General features: G+C 39.7%; 1 protein-coding gene across 27 annotated transcripts in view; it reads right to left on the bottom strand.

Moving 5' to 3' along the window:
- DLGAP1 (DLG associated protein 1) overlaps nt 1–27,324 on the bottom strand; it is a gene marked incomplete at its 5' end in the record, with an annotated part of 892,564 nt that overhangs the window by 175,039 nt on the left and 690,201 nt on the right. For all 27 annotated transcript variants that reach the window (XM_079108324.1, XM_079108313.1, XM_079108322.1 and 24 more), the window contains one exon: nt 21,451–21,691. In XM_079108324.1, coding sequence (XP_078964450.1) covers nt 21,451–21,691 — 241 coding nt within the window. The remainder of the gene's footprint in view (nt 1–21,450; nt 21,692–27,324) is intronic.

The following is a 27,324-nucleotide window of genomic DNA, read 5'->3' as shown; positions in this document are numbered from 1 at the left end:
AGGATTCCAGCTCCTGGTCAAGGCCCCCTGCTAAGGCCAACGTAATCTCTCATTCTCTCTACACTTCCTGCCTCTCTTGTCTCTAAGTGCACCTGCAGGAAGGGGTGCTGGTGAGGGAGCTGTTCCCCGTAGGCGTCTGAGCCTAAATGGCTTCTAATTTTGCTGTCCGCTCTACCACAAGAATGAACAACTTTGAGTAAATTTGACTATAAATGAGCTAATGTTTGGAAATGGCAGTGAAACCAAGGCTACAAAAGAACCTGAGTTAGCTTTCCCCTGACGGAAGCTGTGAAGAGGACTTAGCCCAGACTCCTGGGCAGTGACTCACCCACATTTCAAAGCTTTTCTCCTGGTGGGAGGAAGAGGGGAGCAAGTACCTGGTACTCCCCTTAAAAACCTTTCCCTGTGGTTGAGATGCCTTGAACTTCTTGGGAAGCTATAATTTGGTTGGATCCAACTCCAAGGAGAATGGGACACAAAAATGCTACCGAGTCTATTTTTTTTCAGACACTTATTTAATAAATATCTGTGGGGCACTTACTATATGACAGGTTCTGGGTGGAAAGTGAAAGAAAGAACTTTGTACCTTCTCTCAAAGTGATCATAATACATATTTATTTGCCAATGATGGCAGGGGATGTAAAGGAAAACTACATCCGAATGAACTCATATCCAAGTCCTGGCCTTAAATAAAAGTGGAAGGTAATCCGATCCCTTTCTTACATTCTTCCTTCTGTAAGACTCTGAAGGAGCTGTTTGAAGAAACCTTACTGTTGGTGCACACAGAAGGCTGAGGCAGGAGGTTGCCAATTTTAAGGCCAGCCTAATTTAGGGAGACCCTATATCAAAACAAAAATTTTAAAAAGTGCTGGGGAGCTAGGTACTCTAATACACACCAATAATCTCAGTGGCTTGGGAGGCTGAGGTAGGAGGATCACAAGTTTGAGGCTAGCCTCAGCAACTTTTCGAGCCCCTGTCTTAAAATAAAACATCAAAGGGGCTGGGGATGTTGTTCAGCAGTTAAGGACCCTTAGGTTCAATCTCCAGCACTCTTCCCTCCCCTGCACCCCAAAAAAGGACTGGGGATGTAGCTCAGGGTTAGAGTACTTGGTTATCATGCATGAGACACTGAGTTCAATCTCTGGTATGGGGGTAGGAGTGGGCAGGGAAGAATCCTTCAGTGTACACCGGTAAATCAAACAGCAGTATTGAACCAGCTCCTTTGATCTGATAAGCTCTGTTTGAATGTAATCTGAACTGTTAGCACCTTTGAGTTGGAGTACAGTTCTAATAATAAGATGCCAGTAGAGTTGAAAGTAATTGCACATGTCAGCTGCATACAGTCCTGTAGTAATTTAGGGAGGCAGATTATACCAGGGTTCTAGTTTCTCTTTAGTCTGCAGAGGACATGCACGTTTGCATTGGGTCCTAGAGAATTCTACCGCTGTAAAGCAGCAGTGCAAAAACTGAGGACTTGGCACATGATATTGAGAATAAAAGCACAGGATCCCAGGCCAGACTGTGAACTCCTTCAGGGTAGACGTGGATTTTTATCATGTTGTGGTTCCTAGCCCTGAACTCAGAGTTTGGTACAGAGAAATGTTCAGTGGTTGCGGAAATGAAGGATGCCCTCCGTATCCATAGATTCCCCTGCTTCAAAAATATTCAAGAAAAAAAAATGCTTCCGTGCTGAACATTATGGGCCTTTTTCCTTGTCATTATTCCCTACACAACACAGTATAACAACTTTTGACTTCATATTTGGTATATAAATCATCTGGAGATGATTGAAAGTGTACGGGAAAAGTGTGTAGGTTATATGCAAAAACAACACCATTTTATATAAGGGACTTGAACACCTGTGGATTTCGGTATCCAAGGTGGGTGTGTGCATACGTATGGACATACGTGTGTACTGGACAGTCAACCGTGAACAGTGAGGGACAGTGTATGTGATATTCCTGTCTTTTCTTCATACCCACCTCGGCCAGGCCCAGTTAATAATGGAATGGGAAATAGTGTGGGAATAGAGGTATATTCTCTTGCTCTGGTTTCTTTTATAAATCAACACACAAACAAGAGCTTAGGTCCACGGAGGGTGAATCATGACCGTCTCTCAGTGAGAAGCACAGATCATATTCTAAACAGGGAGCTGCTTGTTTTTGTAGTAGAGAGATTCTTCTTAGGTAGTTGTGCCTAGGTTGTACAGTTGGGGTCACGGATGGATTTGTTTCTCTCTGCAATGGAATCTCTCCATGAATACCCGTGGTCCTTCTTTTTACACTGAGAGAGCCAAACCACGAACCAAAACTTTTTGTAGGCTGACTTATTCTACTGCTACCAAAAGGAAGGAGTATTTTCTTATTTATTTATTTATTATTTATTTAAGTACTAGGGATTAAACCCAGGGGCGCTTAATCACTGAGCCACGTCCCCAGCCCTTTTTTGTATTTTATTTAGAACAGGGTCTCACTAAGTTGCTGAGGCTGGCTTTGAACTTGAGATCCTTCTGCCTCAGCCTCCCAGGCTGCTGGGATAACAGGAGAGTGCCACTGTGCCCGGTTTTGTTTTATTTTTTGACTCAAAGTCTTGCTGTGTCACCCAGGCTGGCCACAAACTGCTGGGTTCAAGTGATCCTCCTACTTCAGCTCCCAAGTTGATGGGAATTCAGGTGTGTGCCACCTGAGCCGTGTGTGGTGCTGAGGAGGGAACCAGGGCCTCACATGTGCACTGAGCTACATCCCCAGCCCGGGCAGGACTACTGTTTTTTAAAGAAGATAAATCATCTTGGGGGTGTGTGGATCATGCCTTTTGATAAACCCGCATTCACTGGCCCCCGCGGATTTCCATGGGTGCTCTCCCTCAGCCCTCTCTGTTCCACTCCACCCTCAGCTCCAAGCCCCGCAGAGGGACAGGAGTTTTATTTGTTATTGTTGTTGTTCAATCAAGAGGAGGCACGGGTTGAAAGGTTACAGACACTGGCCGATAGTTCTTCATGTTCTCAGAGAAGCTCCCACCAGGGATATTGTTACCGACCGTGGGGAGGAAAGCCCAGTTCTCTTTCACTTTTCCATATATACGTATATATTTTTTATTTTTATTTTCTTTTTTTTTAAATTTTTATTTTCATATACGTATTTAAAGTATCTGGTATAGATGTTACTATTTTAAGAGCTGGGGACAAATCAGTGAGTAAGACAGAAAAAGTCTCTAAAGAGAATTGAAATGACAAATACCCAAGTATCTAATTTTCAGGTAGCAGTAAGTACCATGAAGACAAAGAGCAGCGCAAGGGACCAGAGATGACGTGGGGTGGGCTGGGGGTGGGGCATGAGATGGAGCTGGGAACCGGGGGCTGGTGTGTGGTGCAGACTCCAGGTAGGGGGGGCAGCGGTGCGGAAGCCCTGAGGGTGGCCTAAGCCAGCCAGTTTCCAGAAGCCCATGTTCCCCATCCGGTGGTTCACGGTGCCCTGGTGAATGGCTGATGGGTTACAGGTGTCCAGAGGAGGTGGCACACTCAGGAGGGAAGGCAGGGCCAGGGCAGTTAAGATGGAAGAACTGGAGAAGGGCGGTGGGTGAAGGGGCGACAAGACCAATGTGTCTCCAACAGAAGAATCCCGAAATGTGACAGAAGAGGTCAGAGAGGTGCGAGGGGCCAAACAGGGCACAGCCTTGGACTCGGCTATAAATATGATCTCACCCCCTCAGAACATAAAAGGAAGTTAAAAAAAAGCAAAGAGCACATCATTTGTTATTTCAGGCACTTAAATTTGATCAACTGATAATTGGGGATGATAAAGGCTACAGCCCCATGCCTCTCACACAATGACTCAGGCGATCAGGACTTTCATCATAGAAGTGAATCAGCTCCTATGAATGATAAGAATCAGGTTAAAGAATAGCCAGGTGAATCAGCCTATTTATAAAATGTTTATGCCAAATCAGTCTATGGGAGCAAAATGAAAATGCAAAACAAAAAAGTACAAATAGCCACCCAGATGAGACTATTTATAGATCAACCACTGGGAAGTGGTTCACGTAACCCACACAGATAATTGGCTGCGCTGTGACTGGGAACAAGACATAAAATTCATCTGACTGGGATTGTGTGGTTTCGGGATAGGCAGTGAAGGTGCTGTGGTAGTGTGGATCTGAAATGTCCCCCGAAGACCCATGTATCCAAGGCTTGGCCCCCAGCCCACGGGGAGGCGGGGGTGGGGTGGGGTGAGGGTGACTTGGAGGAATTTAGGTCCTGGGGGATGCATCCTTAAAGGCACGCCCTGACCCCTTCCTGACGACTTTTGCCTTCTGACCGCTGTAAATCAAGTAGTTCCTCTACCTTTCACTTCCGCCATGTTGTCCTGTGCTGCCACAGGCCCGAAGAAGTGGGGCCAAGTGACCATGGACTGAAACCTCTGAAACTGTGAGCCAAAGGAAACCTTTCCTCCTATTTATTTGATTATCTTAGGAATTTCGTCACAGTGACAGAAAGCTGGCTAACACAGGTGGCATAAAGAAATGTAAGGTCTACCCTCCACATGTGTAGATTTGACCAATAGTAGATGGAAAATTTAAAAAAAAAATTCAACTTTCCTGGATATTATTCCCTAAACAATACAGTATAAGGACTATTTACCTAGCATTAACAATCTATTAAGTATTCTAAGTAATCTAGACTTGATTTGAAGTATATGGGAGTGCAGGTCATATGTAAATACTACAGCATTTATACAAAGGACTTGAGTATCCGTGGATTTTGGTATGCAAGCTGGGTCCTGGAAACCACCTCCTGAAGGTGGGAGACCACCGTATTCATTGTGGGTCCTAAAACACAATGCCTGAGTCCTGATTAGAGGTCTTTTTATTACATTCACACTGGGCCTAGGGGTGGGCGGTGGGAGCTAACTGGTTAATGGTTAGAAGTTTCAGGTTTTATTTCTACTCTTTCCTGAAGGCTGAGGTTGCAAACCCAGAATGAACATTTACTGAGTGGGCAACTCACTGCACTTATTGATCTCTCAGTTCCTCTTGAGAATTGCTGACTCAGCTCACCTTTACTTATGGACCATTTCAGAAGAGGTAGAAGACAAACTGGTCTGTGGTCCAGCTACGGTGGTCCCCAGCAGTCCTGGACTTTGGGAGCATGGGTTGTGTTCCTGTGGGGCTTGTGCTCTTGGCAGCTCATCCGTTTAGGCCTGACCCTTCCTACTAGGAAGGCAGTCTCTGCTGTACTTGGATTGGTGCTTCTGGCCACTCTGGGTTCCCACTGGGAAGTCATACCTGGGGTTCATGCTTCTCACCTGCAATTGCTAGCTCCCACAGGGGTCTTCTTAGAACATCTCTGATGGAGTTATGAAAACTTTGTTATTAAGAGATGATACCTTCCCAAGATATTTTTTTCCAAGTAATAAATAGACTCTGATATGGAGCAGGCTCATTATACGAAAGTGGGGTATCGAATGGAGGTAGGTTGACAAGGCCTTATCACATCACAGACTGACCCTTGAAACATTGCTCACTGCAGCTGAAATTGGAGGGGCTTAGCAATGTGTGGGAAGACAAAGGAGGTGACACGTTTTGGTTCAAATGCTTAATTCCCCATATTTTGCAGTTTTCTATACTATAAATTTAGGCAGGTGCATCAAAAATAGAAACAATTTTGCCTAAACTGAATCAATTTACACCCAATCAACTCAGTTTGAAATCTTAACTCCTAAAAAGGTGAAGTAGTCTTATTAATATTCTTCTGTAAGGAATTATCCTTCAGAGATGCTTGTATGAATGGGGTGGGGTAGGTGAATATTTACAAGTGATCCTGTATTGGTATTTAAAGTACAATATGGCTTGGATATGGTCTAAGCTTGACCCCCAAGAGGTCATGTATTGGAAGTGTTGGCCCCTGTGTGTGGTGATGTGAGAGGTGATGAGACCTTTAAGATATGGGGCCTAATGGGAGGTCACTGGGGGAATTGCCCAAGGAAGGAACTGATACATTCTTATGGAACCCTGGTTAGTTGTTAGGACAGGGTTTTTTTTTTTTTTTTTTTTCTTTTTCTTTTTGGTACCTGGGATTGAACCCAGGAGCGCTTAACCACTGAGTCACATCCCCAGTGGGTGTTAGACCCTCGTTAAATTGCTGAGACTGACTTTGAACATGGGGTCCTCCTGCCTTGGCCTCCCCAGTCACTGGGATAACAGGTGTGCACCACCACAGCTGGTGAGAGAGTTATTATTAAAGAGTGAGCCAGCTGGGTGTGGTGGCACACACTTGTAAACCCAGCAGCTTGAGAGGCAAAGGCAGGAAGATCGCAAGTTCCAAATCAGCCTCAGCAATTTAGTGAGGCCTTGAGCAACTTAGTGAGACCCTGTTTCAAACTAAAAATTAAAAAAGGGCTGGGAGATGTGACTTGGTAGTTAAGTGCCCCTGGGTCAATCATTGCTGCCTTAAATATATAAATAAATAAATAAGGAGTGAATCTGTCCCTGGATTCCTTTCTGGATTCTTATCTCACCATGTGATCTCACCCTCAAGAAGATGCTCCTCCTATTGTGGTATTAGCCACCATTAGTTCCATATTAGAGTTGAGCTGATGCTGGTGTCATGCCCTTAAACCTCTAGAGCTGTGAGCTAATTAGGCCTCTTTCCTTTACAAAGTATCTAACCTCAGGTATTTCATTATCATAACGGAAAATGAACTAATACAAAGCTGTTGTTGTCTTTAATTAATCCTCCTTAAATAGTGTCTTGGTACTAAAAAGTAAAATATTGACTTTGGGACATCTATATATATAAGGCAGAACCTGAAACCCCAACAAGTACAATTGGGGTTAATTTTGAAGCAAGACAATTCTACTGATTGTCCTTCTCCCTGCCTCTTCCTCACCATAAATGGCTTTATCAACTAAGCTAGGGTTTGCAAAGGTATAAGAGATTGAATCCCTGACTTCCTTTTCTAGAACATGATACGGGTTCTGAAACCTACAAAAGCTGATATTAGCCATACAACGGAGAAGATTAGGATCAAGAAATAAGAATGAGGACAGGGTCAGTCCAAGACTGATGGAGCTGAAGGCCTGTGAACACATTACTCAGGCAACTGGCATTTCTGCAGTAATTGGAAAGATCTGTCAGATTGGGGGAGGCTTTAGTCTAAAGGGGGAGATGAATAAAGATTACACTAGTTAGTAGTTCAAAGTATGAGTATGTGCAAATTGCCTTTCACAAAAAAGTTAAGGCATATGGTATGGGATGGAAGCATAGTTGGTGGAGGGGAGAAATAATAAGCAGCAAAGTCATGAGTTAGGTTTTTGCTTACACTTCTATTCTCAGAACTTGCTTTAAGTCTTCCACCTTCAGTGCATTGTAAGAATTTGGTGGCCCTAGCTCTGGTAGGAAGTGCAATACTGTGCAATATAAAAACATGCTGTGTGTGAGACACAGTGCCAGGAAAGCCTGGTGAGCTGCAGTGGGGGTCCGGGGTTTGACTGTCATGCAAAGGGACCAGAATTGATCAAATGCCTGTTTCATTAATGCTTGAGTTATTTGTGCCTTTTTTTCAGCCTATGACATATGTGGAAGCAGAGAGAAAATGAACATATGGGAAATCCAAAAATAAAATGTTTTGAAGATGATTTACCATTTCAAACTATATAGGAAAACATGGGCCCAAGTGGGGACAATATCAAGATTCTGCCCTATTCCGGAATGTCCACATGCTCCGGAGGTGTGATGCTGACATCTGAAATAGCTGCTGCGAATGCTGCTTTTTTCTTTTGGTGCTGAGACTGAAATAGCTTTTTAAGAAAGAACTTTATCTGAGTACCACAGGTTTCTTCATTTCATTTTTAAAAAACATAATTTTGTTTGAGAACAAATTCAAGGGGAGGGAGGGGTGTCCTGTTCTTTAATATAATCATATAAGATTTTCTTTGGAAGGAAAGCAAAACCATGCACAATAAAAAAAAAAAAAAAAAAAGTTGAGGCCTCTCCATTATGCAACTAGAACTACAAAGAGTAATTTTTTAAAAAAGATCATTACAAACCATGTGAAGGCTTGAATCGCCAATTGTTTCTCAAGCATAACCAAAGGTTATATATAAATGGATGTAGTTACAACTCCAGAAGAGGATGAAAGTACAAGCCCAGAAGGGATTACTCTAGTTTGGATCTGGAATGTTCTCTGAAAGTTCAAGCCCAGAAGGGATTACTCTAGTTTGGATCTGGAATGTTCTCCAAAGGGCCATCTGTTCAAGGCGTGGCCTCCAGCTTATCATTATTGGGAGGTGGTGGAAACTTCCAGAGGTGGAGACTAATGGGAGTTGTTAAGTCATTGAGAGCAAGACCTCAAGGGGATTAGCAAGACTAGTGGGACCTCGGCCCCTTTCTCTCCCTCTCTCTCACTTTTCATCCATGAGGTGAGTGGTTTTGATCTGCTACATATTCCTACCACGACCCAAAACAACCGGGACAACTGATGGACACCTCAGAAGTTATAAGCCAAAATAGCCCTTTTCTCTTTATAAGTTGATTCTCTCAGGTATGATCTCCCATGATTATGGTTACAATGACAGAAGACTGACTAACACAGGGATGGAGGTAAAACCCCAAAGGAAGGCTCCAGATTAACACACACAATGATCATTAATGGCAAAATCCTAAAGCACAAGGCCAGAACTAAACTGGTTTGCTCATCATCTTTGATTGCACACATTCCCTCCTGTTGCACACATTCGGCTTGACTGCAAAAACAATGGGTTCAAAAGCATTACCTGATGTGCTATATGTGGATTTAAAAATTCAGTACACAACATAGCAGACACAGTTTTTTATTCTCTTAGATGAAGGTTTCATGATGCTTCTGAAATAACTTGTCCTACAAGATATGGTTGAGAACAATAGTCTACAGCAGTTTGTCCAATGCAGGGCACTGACCATTGCTGGTTTCTGGGGTCTCAATCACACCATGCTCTCTCAGAGTTCCACAAGAACATATGGCAGAAAAGAGAAAACTGGCCAGCACCGCCATTTGCTTTTCTTAAAATTTCCCCTGGAGCTATTGGAATGGGTGAGAAATGGCCAAGTGACTTTGGGTTCTCTCTGGAAAAGAATAAAGAAAAGGTGGTGGTGGTTTTGGGGCAAAGGAGAAGTCCAGAAAGAGACTGAAGAAGGGGAAAGCAGGTGCTGCAAAGATGTCACCAGTTAACCCTGGAACACCTTTTCCACCAGAGCCAGCAGAGTGCTGCCCTGAGATTTACAGGTGTCCCCAAAGCATGGTCCTTTGTTTTCTTGCTTTGACACATATCACGAAGCAAGGCTTCTTAGCACATTTTTGGCGCAGACTTGTCAACAGTACTTTCATAATGAATAACGAAGGTCATGATTGACCTCTGCTCTCCACAGTCCCACTCGGCATTCGCTTTTTCTATTTTCAAAGGAGTTCTGCCTTTCTGAAAACAGGTGGCCTACACTATTATATTAGATCATGGCTGTGGCAGAAACCTTTCTTATTACCACAATTGCTTGGGCGGTTTTCCTGCTGGAACACAGGTACGGTTGAGAGCAGGCCTCTGAGTGCTAAGCTTTGTTAGAATAAGAACTACAAAGACAAGGATTTATGTTTTTAAGATGCCATAAGCTGGTTGGATGTAGCTTTATTCCTTTGTCCTAAACTCCCTTTTCTCTTCAAACCACCTGCAACTGCGGTCTGAAAATTAACTGCCTCTGACATGTGAAGGGGGGAAAAAACTCTTAAAACATCTACAAAAACCTCCATTGCTACCATCATGAGGGTGGAGGGAGACAAAGGAAAAGATCTTTGAAATCTTTGAAAATTTTTATTTTTTTAAGAATTCTTTCCTAGAAGGAGATTGTATATACTTAGATAAATAACAACAATAACAATAACAAAGCAGTATCTTTTGAGAGATCACTTTTAATTAACCTGTTCCACCTCTGAACCCAAGAGACCTCACTTAATCAAGAAAACCAAGAAAAAGTTGGAAATGGGCACATGCCTACAATCCCAGGGACTTGGGAGGCTCAGGCAGGTGGATGGCAAGTTGAGGCTGCTTGTGCAACTTAGAAAGACTCAAAATAAAATATAAAGAGGGCCAGGAATATAGCTTGGTGGTAAAGTGCCCTTGGGACCAATTCCCAGTACTTGGGGGGGGGGGGCTAATTTGTTTCTTAAAATGATATGGGGGTGAATGTGACCATCCCACTCTCTGTGAAACAAAATGGTTTATTTTTGGTTGCATGAGAAAAAAAGTCAAGAACATTCTGTTTTTGTGGAGATGTTGGAGTCACCCCAGGAACCTACAGCACTTATTGGAGCAGCAAGTTTCCTGGGGAAATCTTACATTTCATTTGTCAACCCACAAATAGCTATCGGCAAGTCTTATGCAGGAGAACAGTAGGTTTGTGTTTAGATGGCCACTTGCCAGACTTGTGCAAAGCTATTAATTAAACGGTATTGAAGCTCTTTAACCTGTTATTGGGTCACAAGGAAGTAAGAGGCCCACAAGTAAGAGGTAGAAGTGTCAAGACTGCTACAGGCCAAAGTCAAGTGCTTTGTTCTCTTAACTAAAGCAACTCAGAAATCTTGAGGATTTTTGAGATACAGCTTTGTCTCCTTGCTCCTTCTTTCCTTTTCTTTCCTCCCTCCTTCCTTCCTTCCTTCCTTCCTTCCTTCCTTCCTTCCTTCCTTCCTTCCTTCCTCTCTTCCTTCCTTCCTTCCTTCCTTTCTTCCTCCCTTCCTCCCTTCCTCCTTTCCTCCTTTCCTTTCCTTCCTCCCGTCTTTTCTTTTTTGAGACTGGATCTTGCTGTGTTGCCCAGGCTGGTCTCAAACTCCAGGTCTCAAAGGATCATCTCACTTCAGCTTCCTGAGAGCTGAGACTACAGGAACATGCCACCATGGCTGTGGCTTATTTCCCTCTCTTCCTGATGGCCAGATCTTCATCTTTCAGATCACTAATCTTTAAGCTGAAAAAAAGTTGTTTTAATTTGTGTCATTTTAACTCAGATTTACACGAACAGTCTTTTGATTTAAAGGTATATGGTAAATGTGCTCTCAATAAAATTGGAAAAGATATTGGTGTAGCTGCCATTTGATTTAACCAAAACAAAGCACTTTCATAATTATATAAATAGAGAAAGTCTGGTATTCGTATTATTTTTAAAAGACAAGTTGTAGTCTATTAAAGTTCTGTTTGGACTTGATCTACTGCTTGAAGCTTCTAGGTAATTTGAAGGATAATGGATGCTGCTATCCTTGAGGATTTTTTGTCTTTCTCTTTTCTTAAAAATCAAGATTGTTGAGTTTTTGTTTTGCTTTTGTGCCATAGTAGTTGGATTTTTTGTTTTTAAAAAACCAACTATTTACTTTAGTCCATAGGTGGCAGGATAGTAGGAAGATAAAGCTCTCAGAGGAGGCCCTGGCTCAGAATGCAGTAGCTAATACAATATTGGCTGGTCGTCCGTTTGTGAATGTCCATGTGAACATTGGGTCATGTTAGGTGGAACTTCTCGAGAACTACATATGTGAAAAAATCATTTTTGTGTTCATCAGGCAAAGAATGTCATAGAATAGAGACAGAACTGTGCCTGCCTACCCACATCCTCTTCTAAGAAAACCACCCTGCTCAAAGCCCCCATTGAGAGTTGTGGCCATTTGTGTCACTGGCATCTCAACAGGTGAAGAGACGGAGGGTGTGTGAGTTAGCTTTTCCTCTCTGTGACTAAAATTCCTGACAAGAACAAAAGTTTAGTTTGAGGTCACAGTTTCAGAGGTTCAGTCCTTGGATGACTAACTCCATTGCTCTGGGCCCAAGGTGAGGCAGACCATCATGGTGGAAGAGTATGGTGGAAGAGTGCTCCACTTATGGCATCCAGGAAGTAGAGGGAGAGAGGGGAAGGGGCAGCAAGGAAGAGGAATCCTTACAGGGTACGCCTCCTATGACTTCCCTCCTCCAGTCATGCCCCACCTGCCTACAGTTTAACACTCAGTCCTTATAAAGTAGGATATACTGTTGGGTAAAACTGGGTGAAAGTTACAAGGAACCTCTCTGTACCCTTTTGTACTATCTCTGCAATATTCTGTAAATACATAGTTATTTCTAAATGAAGAGTTAAAAATAAAAGATGATGGAAAGAAATTCCGTGAAAATGATAAATGCAAGTATTATCTCATGATTCTCTGACTGTAATCAACATTTTAAAAGAGAGAAAAGTTTTTATCTAGAATTTCATTGTGGGAGTGAAAATATGTAATAGAATAAAACTGTTAGATGGAAGAGAAAATTGAAAGATGGTTTTAAAGAGGCAGAATTATAATCCTACCCTGAAATTCAAGATGAGGCTGTCTTGATCAGATCTGATTCCCTTTGTCAGGGCCACATCTCTAAAGCATAAAGCTGGTTAAGCAATAATAATTTTAATGATACCATATATCTCCTTGAAACAAAAAATATTCTAGGGATAAAAACTAATTAAATTTTGATAATGTATCATATTTTTAGAGGCAGCTTGAACTAGTTATTTTCTTTTATGTTAAATTAGAAGTTATTAGAATTTGTATTCTCAATACTGTTAATTGGAATAAAAAATTGGAAAAAGTGATAAAAGTTCCTTTGTAAGTTGGTAGAATTTGTGTGTCAGTAGGACACCAGCAGAGGGCACAGAAAGCTTTCAGAGTGTTAACAGTTATGTGATCATTGATTTGTCTTTTGACTAAAAGTAAGAATGTTTAAATGTCAATAAAATAGAATCATGATACTATTCATTTGGGGCAGCTCTGTTTTTAATCAAGAACCCCTGGCAGCAGTACAGGTTTGCCCTGAAAGTGTGACAGATAGTCATGGCAGGAAGAATAGACAGAAATACAAGAGCTCAGATCTGGAATTTACTACCTGGAGCCAAATAATGTTACCAAAGTGACTTTAGAAGGCTGTCCAACTGCCAGCATTAGCTACATGTCTGGTTTCCAACCATAACTACTTTGCTTTATTTGTTAACATTCAATATGAACTGGACCAGACAACTCTGGACTCTGAAGCCTGTTAATAATGACAGTTTTTTTTAATTATAAAATAATGTTTATGGAGTCACTATGAAAGTTAAAAAGAAAAAAAAAAGGTGACGTTCTAGGTCCTATGACTTCATCTCACTTATTTTTTCCCCCCAAATTTCCCCTATAATAAATATTCACATTTAAGAAGACTGATTTTCTAATTTGTTTTCTGATTGACCTTTGTGACTGGGTCACTTCATGTCCTTGCTTTGCAGCTCAATAAAAGAGACTTGTCAGGTCAGGATTAAATTACTGTAGGTTTTTTTTTTTTTTTTTTTAAACTTAATCACAAGGGAAAAGAGACCCCTGGCCATTTCATTAGCCACAAAGCAGAATTTGCCACCTGCTTAGTTTACACATGAATTGCCAAAATTCCTTTTTTCATTGACTACCATCTGACAGCTCCATGACAAGATCTAGAGATTGGATATTTGATCTTTTAAATCCATCATAATGTCAAAATGACAAAGTGTGATATGAAATTTTAAACCCAAAGAGTATTTTCTTTTCATAGGCTTTTTCTTTATTTATTTAAGTTTCTATCTTTTATGCCTCTAATTTAGCTTTAAATCTTTATTTCACAGAACAACCAACATGAGGGACCATGTCAATAATATGTGACCAAAACATTTTCTTTATAAGGGAGGGGTTTTCAGAAACTTTTAAGGAAAACACAGATTTCCAAAATGGCAGGAACTAAATGAATATTTCTGAGGAAAGAATGAAAGAAAAATCTTCTGGGCTACTCAGTCCAGAAATGGAGTTGTATTAAATTATTTCAGAGCATATCATACTTCTGAAAACATTTATTGATAGTTATAAAAATTATTTCTGAACCTTCTATGTTGTTTACTAGCTGTGGGACTTGGTCAAGTTGTGTTAACTCTTAAACTCATCATTTTTTTCCCGTTTGATGAAGAAGATCGTATAACATACATGTACCAGAGTATTCAGCTGGGTTACTTGAGATCATAACACAGAGTGTAAATAGTGAATGCTCAAAGGTTAGCTATTATCAGTATTATTAAACTAAGCCAGACTTAAGAGATTTAAAATCAAAACCAATGTAGAGTCATTTTAATTTGTAACTTACACACTGCTTTCTTATTTTGTTTGAGCCTCACGACAACTTTGAGGCTGGTGTACCAGAAACTCTTGGGGCCCCTTCACAATTTGCCATGTGATAACCTTCATTGGGTGAAGGTGACTCCTTGACCCCTCAAAGTGTTGGGACTGCGTTTTTAAGAGGCGATTTCCATACTTCTGAACAAGCAGAGTTGATGAAAGCAGATGATGGCCTTCAGATTTTAAACTTGGTTCTATTCCTAATGAAACTTTTGAATTTTTAGGACTTTATACTATCACTGAGGAATCCCATCTCAAGTGCCCCAAAGATGAAAGGAAAAATTATAAGCAAAAATTTTGTGTAATTTATCACAGTCAGGTTTTTTTTTCAGATATAAAAGCAGATAAGGACAAGTTGCCCTATAAGAGAAGTAGATGATTCCATAAATCTTGCTTTCTCTTTTTTTGGTCTGATCCTCCCAGGGTGAGGGTAAGTGGATGTCACCAGTTCTACTTGGAGAGACTCAAAAAAGAAAACTTCATTAGCAGAGGGGCAAGGCACCAGGCCAGGGAATATCCAGATATTTTTTCCTTGATTTTAATCTTGAATAGAAAACAAAGGTGCTTTGTTCTACAAGCTTCTGATTGATATCTATCCTTTGGACTTCTAAATCTTTTCCTTATTGCTTTATAGAAAGGACCTATTAATTAACTTAGCACCTGGCGGAAAGAAGTGAGCTTTCTCTGAACTCTGAACAGTCTCCAAAAAATGGTCAATAAAGCTGGTAAGAGAAGCAGCATTATAATCTCATTTTACACATGAAGAAATTGAAATTCAACTAACTTTATAATCATGCAATAAATAATTTGTGGACCAGGGACCCAAAGAAACAAAGGACTGGTTGCTGGAGAGCTGGGGTTTTTATTTTTATCTTTCCTTCAATTAGACTTTGATTATCTACTTCCCCACCTTCTTTCTCCCCCTCATGCTAGGGACTGAATCCAGGGCCTCACAAGTGCTTAGTTTCATTACCTTAAAGTGGCTTCAATGGATTAGGTGGGCACGGCAAGCTTTTTCTGTGAAGGGTCAGAAAATGAACATTTTTGGTTTTCTGGGTCATATATTTTCTACAGCAACTATTTCACTCTGCTAAAACCTGCCACAGACCGTATACAAACAAAATGAGTATGACTGAGTGCCAATAAAACTTTATTGACAAGCCAGGAATTGCATTGGTTACTTTGCAGATCTCTGGACTAGACAATGTAGAAGTTTCTTCTACAGAAAATTTTTATATTTCAACTTGTTTTAATGAATTGCTTTTATATATTGAGCAAGACATGAATAAATATGTATATTGGAACTATCAGGAATGGGAGAGTATGGGAAGAACATATCTCAATGTAGAGGAAAATACGATCTCTCTTGTTGGAATAACCAAACTGCATGTATGGCTGTAATTGTGTTATGCCCAGTTACCCAGGAGGGCAAACTGTTGACTCCCTGGCTGGACAACACTGGCTGCTCTCCCATGGTGCACTATGCCCAAGGTCCTTATTCCCCTTCTTCAAGGGCTACACGAAGAAGTCCATTTCAACCCATTGTCTTTACAGAGATTCCCCTAATCAGGAAATGACAGATCACACAGGTCAAACTTCAGCTGCAATAATAGTGTGGCAAATGAACCTACTGATTCTTTCTAATTTTTAAAGATTTTTTTTTTTTGTAGTATTGGGGATTGAACCCATGTGAAACAAGCACTCTACCAACTGAGCTATATCCCCAGCCCCAAGAATTTTTATTGCTACATAAAGCGTCTTTAAAAACCTTGTAATTTCAAAGTGAAGACTTTTCTTGAATGACCCAAGAATCATATTATTATGAGTTTGCCTATTTCTGTGAGAGTATTATTTTGTTCAAATATTATAGTGAATTTAAAGTCAAAAAAGCAGTAAGTGCTTATTTTTAAAAATCTTCCTCTCACTGAGCATGGTGGTGCATGCCTGTAATTCCAGTTGCTTGGGAGGCTGAGGCAGGGAGGACTGTAAGTTCAAAGCCAGCCTCAGCAACTTAATGAGGCCCTAAACAACTTCATGAGACCCTGTTTCTAAATAAAAATGAAAAAGGGTTGGAGATGTGGTTCAGTGGTTAAGCACCCTTGGGTTCAATCTCTGGTACCAAAAAAAAAAAAAAAAAAAAACCCCAAAAAACAAAACAAAAAAATCTTCCTCTTTCATGCCCTCCAATCCACTCCACTTACTACTGGTTAGTAAGGTGCCAATCTGTCTAGCTACAATATGATAATGCTTTTGGTAAGACCTAGAAATTGTTCAGCATAGGAAGCAAAAAAAGGAAGCTCACCCTGAAATCCCTATCACTGCTTTGGTATATTCCATGACAGGCAGGTTTAATCCAGTACTTCAAAGTGGGACTCTGGTTTTATTTTGGGCATTGAAGTTCTACTCTTACCTAAAATACTCAGATGACTGAGACAAGGGTGCTTGTTTTCCACATTCATGAGGATAAATGCCCCATTTTTTTTTCAATCATTTTCCTACAGTAGCTCTCATCTTAATCTACGGTGGTTTATGTAAAAACTTGTTGAAACTTTGTATCTGCTGACCAACATCTCCCCAGCTCTGTCTCCACACTACCTTCTCCAACCTCTGTACCCATATTCCGCTCTCAACTTCTCTGAGATCAACTATTTTTGATTCCACATATGAGTGAGATCGTGCAGTATTTCTTCTTCTGGACCTGGCTTATTTCACTTAACACAGATAGGAGGAACAAGTTCTGGTGTTCCGTTGTACCGCAGGGTGACTATAAGGGGTGAAAAACAATGGGTGGTATATTTCAAAATAGGTAGAAGAGAGGATTTTTAATATTCTTTTCATAAAGAAATGATCTGTTTTGGAGGTGATGGAGATGCTGGTTGCCCTGATTGAGCACTATACAATGTACATAGGTACAAGCACACTGTACCCTATAAACAAGTACAGTTATTTTGCATCGATTGAGAATAAAACTTATTTTAAAAAAATTTATTGAATCTAGTGGATGGAGAGAGATCTGGGTGATCAAAGTAGATAACAGACTGAGAAAAATACGTTTCTATCAGCCAAGAAGTCGATCAATCAAAGGAAGCATAGCAATCAGTCCCTCTTTCACTCCTTTGCTAATTTGTCCTGTTTGCGGGAGATGGCTCTGTCATCCTTGTTCACCTGCTAATAATCCTCCAGAAGGTTCCTGTTGCCACTTGGAGCTGAGCCTACCTTCATGACTCTCATGCGACATCAGACTTTTGTAGACTTTGTGATTTCAGGTTGCTAATATGAACAAAGGACAAGACTGGAAGAGAAAGACTTAGTTGTACACTGTGTTGAAAGTTTCAATGGTTAAAAATGAGCTGACTCAAAAATTAACATCTTAGAGTATGGATTGTGGGAAAAGTTCTATCTAATAACAGCAGCTGAAGAAAATAAAGAATTTTTTTTCAGAACATGGGGAAGTTTGGGAAAAACTGAATCTGTTATGAGTATTCAAGAATAATGATCAAAGGAAGAGAAGCAAAAGAGACTCTCCAAGTCCTGCTCCATCTGGACATACACCTGACCTGTGTACATTGGCAAGATCAATAAAATTAGAGCAACGCCATTTCCTGATTTCCACAGGTGAGTGTGTTCTTTCAAGATTTAGTAGGTTCTGTGAGAAAATTGATTTTCTGTATGGAATTATTTGATTTAATAGAAGAAAGAAACCAGTAGGATAAAGCTAATAGGATAGTACTAAGATAACATGAGAGAGAAAAGGAAAAGGAAACTGTAATGTGTGTGTTGGGGCAGAGAGAAACACACAGGAGTAACAGGAAGAGGCAGAATATGGGAAACAAACTCATTACATCACAGATTTTTAAAAAAGGATAAATCTATGATACGGAGACTCTGAAAGGTGATAGTAAAAATTTTAAAGTTGCATTCCCAAATATTTGATAGGCTACTCAAAATCTACTATAATGGTTTAATACTTAAACTATTTTTTCATGACTGTAAAATTTCTAAATCACAATGTTTAGTTCAATGATTAAGAGCCAAGTTAAGAGCTACCTTGTGTAAAAATCTGGAATGTTATCAATAAATGGGATAGATTTAAACTAAAAAGTTTTTTCTCAGCACAGGAAACAATCAATAATATGAAAAAAGAACCTATAGAGTGGGAGAAAATCTTTTCCACACACACTTCAGACAGAGCACTAATCTCCAAAGTTTATAAAGAACTTAAAAAACTTTACACCCAAAATACAAAGAACCCAATCAATAAATGGGCTAAGGAAATGGGCAGACACCTCACAGAAGAAGATATACAGGTGATCAACAAATGTATGAAAAAGTGCTCATCATCCCTAGTAATTAGAGAAATGCAAATTAAAACCACCCTAGGATTTCATCAAACTCCAATTAGAATGGCTATTATCAAGAACTCAAGCAATAATAAGTGTTGGTGTGGATATGGGGAAAAAGGCACACTCATACATTGCTGGTGGAGTTGCAAATTGGTGCAGCCCCTCTGAAAGCAGTATGGAGATTCCTTAGAAAACTTGGAATGGACCCACCATTTGACCCAGCTATCCCACTCCTCGGTTTATACCCAAAGGACCTAAAATCAGCATACTACAGTAATGCAGCCACATCAATGTTAATAGCAGCTCAATTCACAATAGTTAGATTGTGGAGCCAACCTAGATGCCCTTCAATTGACGAATGGACAAAGAAACTGTGGTATATATACACAATGGAATATTACTCATCCACAAAGAAGAATAAAATTATGGCATTTGATGGTAAATGGATGAAGTTGGAAAATATCATGCTAAGTGAAATAGGCCAAGCCCCAAAACCAAAGGCCGAATGTTTTCTCTGGTAAGTGTTTGACAATATATAACGAGGTAGGGGGTGGTGGGGGAAAGAGAAGAATGAAGGAACTTTGGATGGTGTAGAGGAAAATGGGGTGGGAGGGGTGGGGGACAGAAAGATAGTAGAATGAAACAGTATTACCCTATGTATATGCATGATGACATGAGTGGTGTGAATCTACATTGTGTACAACCATAGAAATGGAAAGTTGTACCCCATTTGTGTACAATGAATCAAAATGCAGTCTGTAAAGATAAAAAAAAAAAGATTTTAATAAAGAAAAAATCTAGCATGTTATCCCTCATGCTCCTCCTCCAAGCGCCAAGTCACATCTTACTGACTTACATCCTTGCAGGAGTAGCCGAGCCTGGAGCCTTCCTATTCAGACAGCTGCAAGGAGAGGTGGTCTAGTACATAGGACAAGACTCAGGGGACCCACGGGGAGAGGGTGCAGTTCCTTTGTGTGGTTTTCATTCACTTCTTGGTTTGGGTATTCTCCCCTATACAGCCTCTGGACAAAGTCCCTCCGATTCACTTCAGATTCTAAATGGGACAACACAGGACACCCTCCCAGGCCCCACTCAACTCTTCTCTGATAGTTCTGTTTGATTTATCACAGATACAAGCACTCCAAACACTTTCCATATTTCCCACCCATGATTTGAGATATACTACAAAATTATTGACTATGTATCTGAAATTAAAATTTAACTAAGTGACCCAGACTTTGGTTGGCCACTCTGTTGTCTGAACTCTGGGAGCTTCTAGAGTGTCTGGGAAGGGTCTTAGGAAGGTCCAGAGCAGCGGGTGTGTGAAGAGCCGGGAGCAAGAACTAGTACTCAAAGTGTAAGTAAATTGTCTCTTAATGACAAAAACACAAAGAGTCCTCTGAGAAGTGAATAGGGCAAAGCCACTCAGTCTTTCACTACCTGATCCCCAACACCATTCCTGAGGAAGCAGGAATGAGCCAGCGTCATTTCCTTCCAGACAGCTCTCCTGAGGCTGCCCCTTGGCCCACAGGTTCTGCATTTTTTTTTTTTTTTGTATTTAAGAAGCCATTTCAGCTGTCAGGCAATGAGATCATCATAGAGAGGAATGGACCAGACACTGGGGAAAGTGGGCGGGGGACACCGAGAGACATAGAACAGACCATTGAAGCTACATTTACTGCATGAATGCAAACACACATAAATATGCCCATGGTTGTCTTTTTTCTTAAAACATTTATCCTCTTTGTAAATAAGTTTTATTTAATTTATTAATGTTATCTGTGACAGTTCTTGGAGTATTTCCCAATGAATAAGAATGTACATCCATTATTTTGGGTCTGGAGGTCAGGGTCAGGGTCTCCCAGCTTCTGAGTTTCCACAAATGTCTAGAAGCATCCCTTTTCCTAACACCAAGGTCTTTGTTTGCAGTGGTCAAAAATGAACTCTTTTCATTTAACCTCTAATGGTTCAAAAAATTTCCTACCTCAGTTCTACATTTCTAGTTAGCAGGATTTTAACTTGAGTTTGAGGACCTATTACTCAAGCCTGAGAAAGTTCTAGGCTGAATCATAATTATTGACATTTGATGCACCCAGAACTAAAATGGATTATTACAGTATTCTGGCACAGGCTTTTCTTTCGAATTTATTCATCATTTTTTATCTTGACTCCAAGTTTGATGATCTTTTTGTAGATTTACTCTATTTGAATTATGCTGAATTTAATCAGAAAGTTAAACCTGGTTAAGAGGTAGGGATTTTCTTCTGGAACCCAATCATTTTATTTGTATAATCATACATAGCTCAAGGCTACATTACTATGCACGTTCCAGTGTCATGGAAACCTGTGCCTCTGTACCTAAAAATCTACTCATAAAAATACAGCTAAAATGCATAAACCTAAATACAATTTAGAGGGGAAAGGAGCTACTATTTATATATGATAGAAGACTTAAAACACTGAGATAAATCTGCTTTCGATTATAACTCATAAAGCATTCAATTAATATTACTGGGCCAACCATTTCTTCCTTTTTTCTTCACAGTGACATTTCTTGAAATAACATAAAACAATCCAATTCTGTGATGTACATGAAGCAGGGTATCTGATTCATTTGGAGTCACAGTCCTAAAAGTCAGAGCCTTCTTTTGAAGAGTGGGAATTGGTTGGGATCAATTTTCTGGCTCCTAGGATGGTGTGCTGTCCCTCCCTCACGGTGCCAAAGTTTCATTTTCCGGGACTGATTCCAGAGATGGGGAGGGAGGTATGTGGGCGTGGCCAGAGGGGGGGTTTGCAGGTAGGGAAGCAAACCTTTTGTTTCCTGGGACGGGGGTGGTGTTTTCTTCTTGGCAACTGTGTGTGACAACAGCGAGCGCACTGTTTTGGGGACAGCTGTGCCGTAGTGGCTCACTCACCGGTACTGCTCTGGATGGTCCTCACGGTGGTGGTGGTGCGCGGCGGGGAGGACGACCTCAGCGACACGCACTCGTCGTCCTGGGAGCAGCCCTTCTCGATGGCCCGCACGTAGCTGTGGCTCCGCATGCGGAAGCAGCCGGGCATGGGCAGGTCCAGCGCTTCCACCGCCTGCGACTCCAGCTCGCTGAACACTGATTCGCACACGGATTCGAACTGCCCGTTCACCTCCATCTCGCTCACCTGCGAGCAGAGGGGCGGTAACACCTCGCGGTTAGTCCTCCACCTGGTGGAGGGTCGAGCTCTCTGAGCACCTCCGAACTTTAATGCCCAGAAGAAAAACCAGCGTTTGGTGGCTTCAAACTCAAATGCATTTTATTTCGTGTGTGTGTGTGTGTGTGTGCGTGTGTGTGTGTGTGATCCCCTACTCCTTTGATACCAAGGATTGAACCCAGGGGCACTCAACCCCTGAGCTACATCCCCAGCCCTTTTCATTTTTTGAGACAGGGTTTTGCTAAGTAGCTTAGGGCCTCACTTAGTTGTGAGGCTGGCTTTGAACTTGGGATCCTCCTGCCTCAGCCTCCTGAGCCCCTGGGATTACAGGCGTGCACTACTTATTTCCCTCTCTTACAGACTATAATTGAATGACATCTAGCTAATATATATGATTGCCTTCTTTTTTTTTTTTTTTTTTTTTTTTTCTTCCCTTGAGAGCTTTGTTTTTAGAATGTGAGGAAATGGGAGTTAGGAAGCCTATTCCAAAGCATTCTGAGATTAATTTCCTGATTATTGCTTCCCCCCTTTTCTTTCCCATCTCTCTCTCTCCCTCTCTCCCTCCCTTCTCACCTCGTTGGAAATGGAACCCAGGGCCTCATGCATACTAAGAAACTGCTCTACCACTGAGCTACACCTCCAGCCCCTCCTTATTTATAAACACGAGTTTAGAGAGCAATTTTTTTTGAACCAAAAATCTTTTTTCTTTTGAAAAATATTTCAAATGGATGAAAAGTTACAAAAGTTATACAGTGACCTGCCTGTATACTCTTCACTTAGATTTATCAGTTAATATTTTGGCATACCTCTTTATTTTATTGGTCCATGGTTAGTGTTCATGTACTTCAGTGTTAACTCTTCAGCATGAACATTTTAGAAACTTTACGGTGCCTTTTGAAGTGACTGGTTCTCAGATAGTTTCAGTGTTGACTGAAGCTTAATTGAGTGCAAGTAATGGAAACATGACCTATATTCTCTGGCAAGATACATTCTGTACAAAAATAGGCTAAACCCAGATATGTCAAAATCATGAAAAGCACTATCAAGATTTTCAAACTATTTACACTTTCAACTCTTCTTTATAAAAAAAGCTGATATATTCCACAAATTATGAGTGTTTTAAGAGCTTTTGAGCATGAGCCCTCCCTCAGTTTTTATTAATTTATATTCCTCTGTATATAACATTGGGTTTGAGTACTGCTTGCAAAGAAAATGTCCCCAACTAGATGTTCCAGTCAATATTTTACTTCGTAGCTGATTTTCTAGAGACTTAGGAGCAATTTCCATTTACCTGCCAGGAATTTTTGTCTCTATTTCTCCAAATATTGAATTTATGGGTAATTGGGAATTTAAAAGATTAAACTGCAATTCATCTTAGACCACATTTGGAAAGTAGTTACAGTTTTTCATTGTCTCCTAATTTTGTATTATTTGAAGATGTGCTCCAGTCATGGGTAATTGCCTTAGACTTCAAATAAAAGCGACCAATTACTTTAAGGCATATAAATAAAGACATGCATTTCTTTCTTTTTTTTTTTTTTTTGACATCTGACTTCATATTTTGCATTTCTTAATGACTTTACAACTTAAACATAGTACTTTCACATCCTCTGATCGGATTACAAATCACTGTATGTTTTCAAGGCGAATAAACTACATCCTTCCATATTAAAAATATATTTATATCTTTATGTGTAAGTCTTTGTTTTTTAGGGACTACATGGGCATCCATTCAGAGGTAAAGGAATGGAAATCTGCAACTGTCAAATGGAATGAGGGAAAGAAAGAATGGACAAGTCTTTATTATACACAGATATAGAAAACCACATGAAATAAATGTATAACAACACATTGTAAGGAGCATCCTGGGAACTGCTACCCAGATCAAGAAAGAGAATTTTCACAGGCATCCAGTAGACCTCCACATGCCCCCACCTCATCAGAACTCCATCCTTCAACAGTGACTACTACCCTGAGATTTATTGCAAGTGCAATTGTATTTCTTCATAATATATTTACCCAGTTGTGTATCTTTAGACCCTAAGTTGTCTTATCCATTGAAAAGAATCAGATACATCCATCAATTCATCTTCAACATACATTTCTTTTGATTGTAATTTATGTATTGAAGAATCTGTGTTCCTTGACTAGTGAAGCTTCTCAGGTTTCGTTTTTGCTAAATTCATACATATGGTGGAATTTGGCGTGTTCTTCTGTTTTTCGTGTTTCCCGAAAATTGTAAGCTGGATCCAGAAAATTGATTTGACTCAGGGTGAATCCTTTTGGCATCAAAGGGCACATTAGGTCTGGGCTGTCCTCTTTTTATGTTAGAGATCATTTATACTCGATGCCTAGATCTGTTCATTCACTAATGGGGGTTGCAAAATGGCAATATTTGAATTTTACCATTACTTTTTCAATTACTAGTTGGAATATTTTAATAAAGAAATGCTTTCTCTCTTATATTACCTAATAACCTAATGATTTATTTTATATGGAAATGGAAGGATAAATGCTTGATTACCTCCTCCCCTTCTATTTACAAAGTTTTGAGATAATCTGTTCCCTCTTATCTTCCAAAGGTGATCAATTGATTTTTTGAAAAATATCAAAATAAACTTTCAGGTTTAAAAATATTTGATAGTTGCAATGGTTTAGATAAGTGTCCCCCAAAGGCCCATGTGATAGAGGCTTGGTTGCCAGGCTGTGGCTTTTCTGGGAGGTGGTGGAACTTTTAAGAGGTGGGGCCTGGTGGGAGGAGGTAAGGCCCCTGGCAGCATGTCCTTGAAGGGCATGTTGGGACTCCAGCCTTCCTTTGTCTGCTTTGATTCCCAGCTACCATAAGTGAGCAGCATCCTTGGTGACTTGTTCCCTGCCACCATATTTAGCCACATCAAAGGTCCCAAAGTCTCTGAATCTGTGAGCTAAAGTAAACCTGTCCTCTTTCAATTTGATTTATATCAGATATTTATTGTGTTCATGGAAAGCTAACAATAATTTTAAATCCACTTTCTTAGTGAACTTAAATTTGTCCAACCTTTGACTAGTGGGAAACTTACATTGGCTCTTGATTCCTTTTGACATGAAATCAAAAGTCTTTGATTGTTTCATTGATATCTGCTATGACTAGGTATTCCAGACTTATCTCATACCTTTGCTACCCAGTCCTGGGATCAGTGGATTTCCAAAAAAACTTTTCTCTTTTAAGTGGGCCTGGTATTACAAGAACAGAATCTGTGCACTAGGGAGATTCACTCTTATTGATCTCAGTAGACAAATCTAGGAAACCAATCTGTATAATTTCAAATCGGATTTCAGTGTTTTTAAATATAACCTCTTCTATATTATATTTATGCTTATATCTTTATTCAATACTCAAGTTTTCAAGAACACAGGAGATGATGGAATTGGAATATTCTACAATTATTTCTTTGCTTTATTCCATAGTATGTGCACAACAATACCACCATTGCCCATATCTGATTATTTAAAAAAAATTTTTTTTTTAGTTGGCAATGGACTTTTATTTTATTCATTTATATGTGGTGCTGAGACTCAAACCCAGTGCCTCACATGTGCTAGGCAAGTGCTCTGCCATTGAGCCACAACCCCAGCCCCGTATCTGATTTAAAAGCAATTAATTATTTTGCCTCATTTAAAAATAGTTGTGCTGTGTTCACTCTGTCACAGCATATAAACCTACATGCTGTCTCTTCTCCAGCCTTCACTTAGTTTTAATTCTACAAATTACTATGTATTTAATGTCTGCCACAAACTATGTTTGATCATTTTGATTATCTAAATCTCATTGACAAGTAAATTCCCCAGGATAGACTCTTTTTTTTTTTTTTTTTTTTTTGGGCCTTCTGGTATGAACCATTGTTTAAGAAAGAGTTTGATGACGATTTCCTTTTCATTCTTTTTCAAGTCACTTTCTCTTTTTGTGTAGAAGTTCAAAGATTAAAAAAAATCCTTTAAATTGGATTTTTAAAAGCTAGAATTTTACTGGAATATGTCCTGATATTCATTGTTTTAAATCAATTCTTAGGTATGTGGTATGTTCTTCCAATATGTAGTTTCAAGTCATCTTTTCATTTCAGGAAAGTTTTCTTACACACAAAAAATATTGCTTTGTGTTTGAGGGATAAGGGTATATAGCTCAGTGGTAGAGCACTTGGAAACACATTATTTCCATTGTTAATACTACTAAGATTAGAAGAGTATTGCCACCAAATACTAGTAGGCATTGAAGTAATTAACCATTTAGGAGTTTGAATACTTGGGTTTTCTAAAAGGTTCTGTCACTGGTTAGTTGTGTACCATAAGCAATCCATCTGGGTCTCTACTCCTACACACACCACATGCACACACACACACACACACACACACGGACTAGATGTTCTAAGTAAAAAATCATAGATAAACTTCTGGTTTTACTGCTAAGCACAAAACCTCTGTAGTTATTATATTAATTTTTTAAGAAATGATGTAGGAACCCAACATGTTGCCAGATACAATATGTCTGTGGGCTTCTATTTTGATCTTCCAGATGAGGATACTTAAGATTTGAATGTACGATAAATTGAGACACATTAATTTTGAAATGATGGCTATTATGTGAAATAGTGTGTAAAACTCCAAAATTCTATAATTCTTTCTTCTCAAACCTTACCTTATAGAGCCCCTGTTTTATTAGATGTATATTATAAAATATAGAAAAGAATAAACATGAAAAAATGCCCAGTTTTTCTCTACTATCCAAATAACAATATTTGACTTCTTTGAATTATGAATGACAGGAACAATTTAATTATTCTAGACCAATTCTTTGGCTTACAAAATTTTACTTTGATTCTTTGAGGAGTCTTTGATGAATAATATGTCAGGTTTAAAACAGGAACAGGATATAATATACTTAAATTTGATACTATCCTAGCTTCTAATGATGTATACAAGAGCATATCGCTAACATAAGAAAAGCCAATAACTTTTTGAAAAGTCTAGAGTATGTGCATGATTATATGGCTTCAAAGAGGAAACTATTCTCCTCTGAATAATGACAATACTTCATAGAAAATATGAACTTATCCTTAAAGATGCTACATTACTACAAAATTGAATATGGTGCTAGAAAATGATATGGCATTAAGAATCCATTCAGGATGGCCATTTTTTTTTTTTTTTTTCTGTTTTACTTAAGGCCTCATGACTAGACCATGGAATTGCAACACTTGACCTGGCAGAGCATTAATGCTCCCCCTGTGCCTGTGTGTGATTTGCTAATACCTTACTAAGCTGTCACTGGGAAGTAATGCTGTCCTAAGGAAGGTCAGAGCCGCTGCACAAGGACTCAAAGCAGATAGCAATACAGTCACAGAGTCCTGTAGGAGGAAATTATATGTTCCCTTGTTTTAAACATGTTAAGGTTATGAAAATCATAAATGTGTCTAAGTATTTTTCCCAGAAAAATTTTAAACCCACTTATGTATTCTGCTTGTATGACAGCTAAATTTATAGACTGTTTTATAGTTCTCAAAAACTATGATCATTAGACTGTGTGAAATAAAGATATGCTTCAAGAAGTTTTAAATATTATACTATTT

The sequence above is a fragment of the Sciurus vulgaris genome (assembly GCF_902686455.1).
Source record: "Sciurus vulgaris genome assembly, chromosome: 13".
NCBI classification, from domain to species: Eukaryota; Metazoa; Chordata; class Mammalia; order Rodentia; family Sciuridae; genus Sciurus; species Sciurus vulgaris.
Note: the sequence above shows the minus strand (reverse complement) of the source record. Positions and strands in the feature narration are given on the sequence as shown.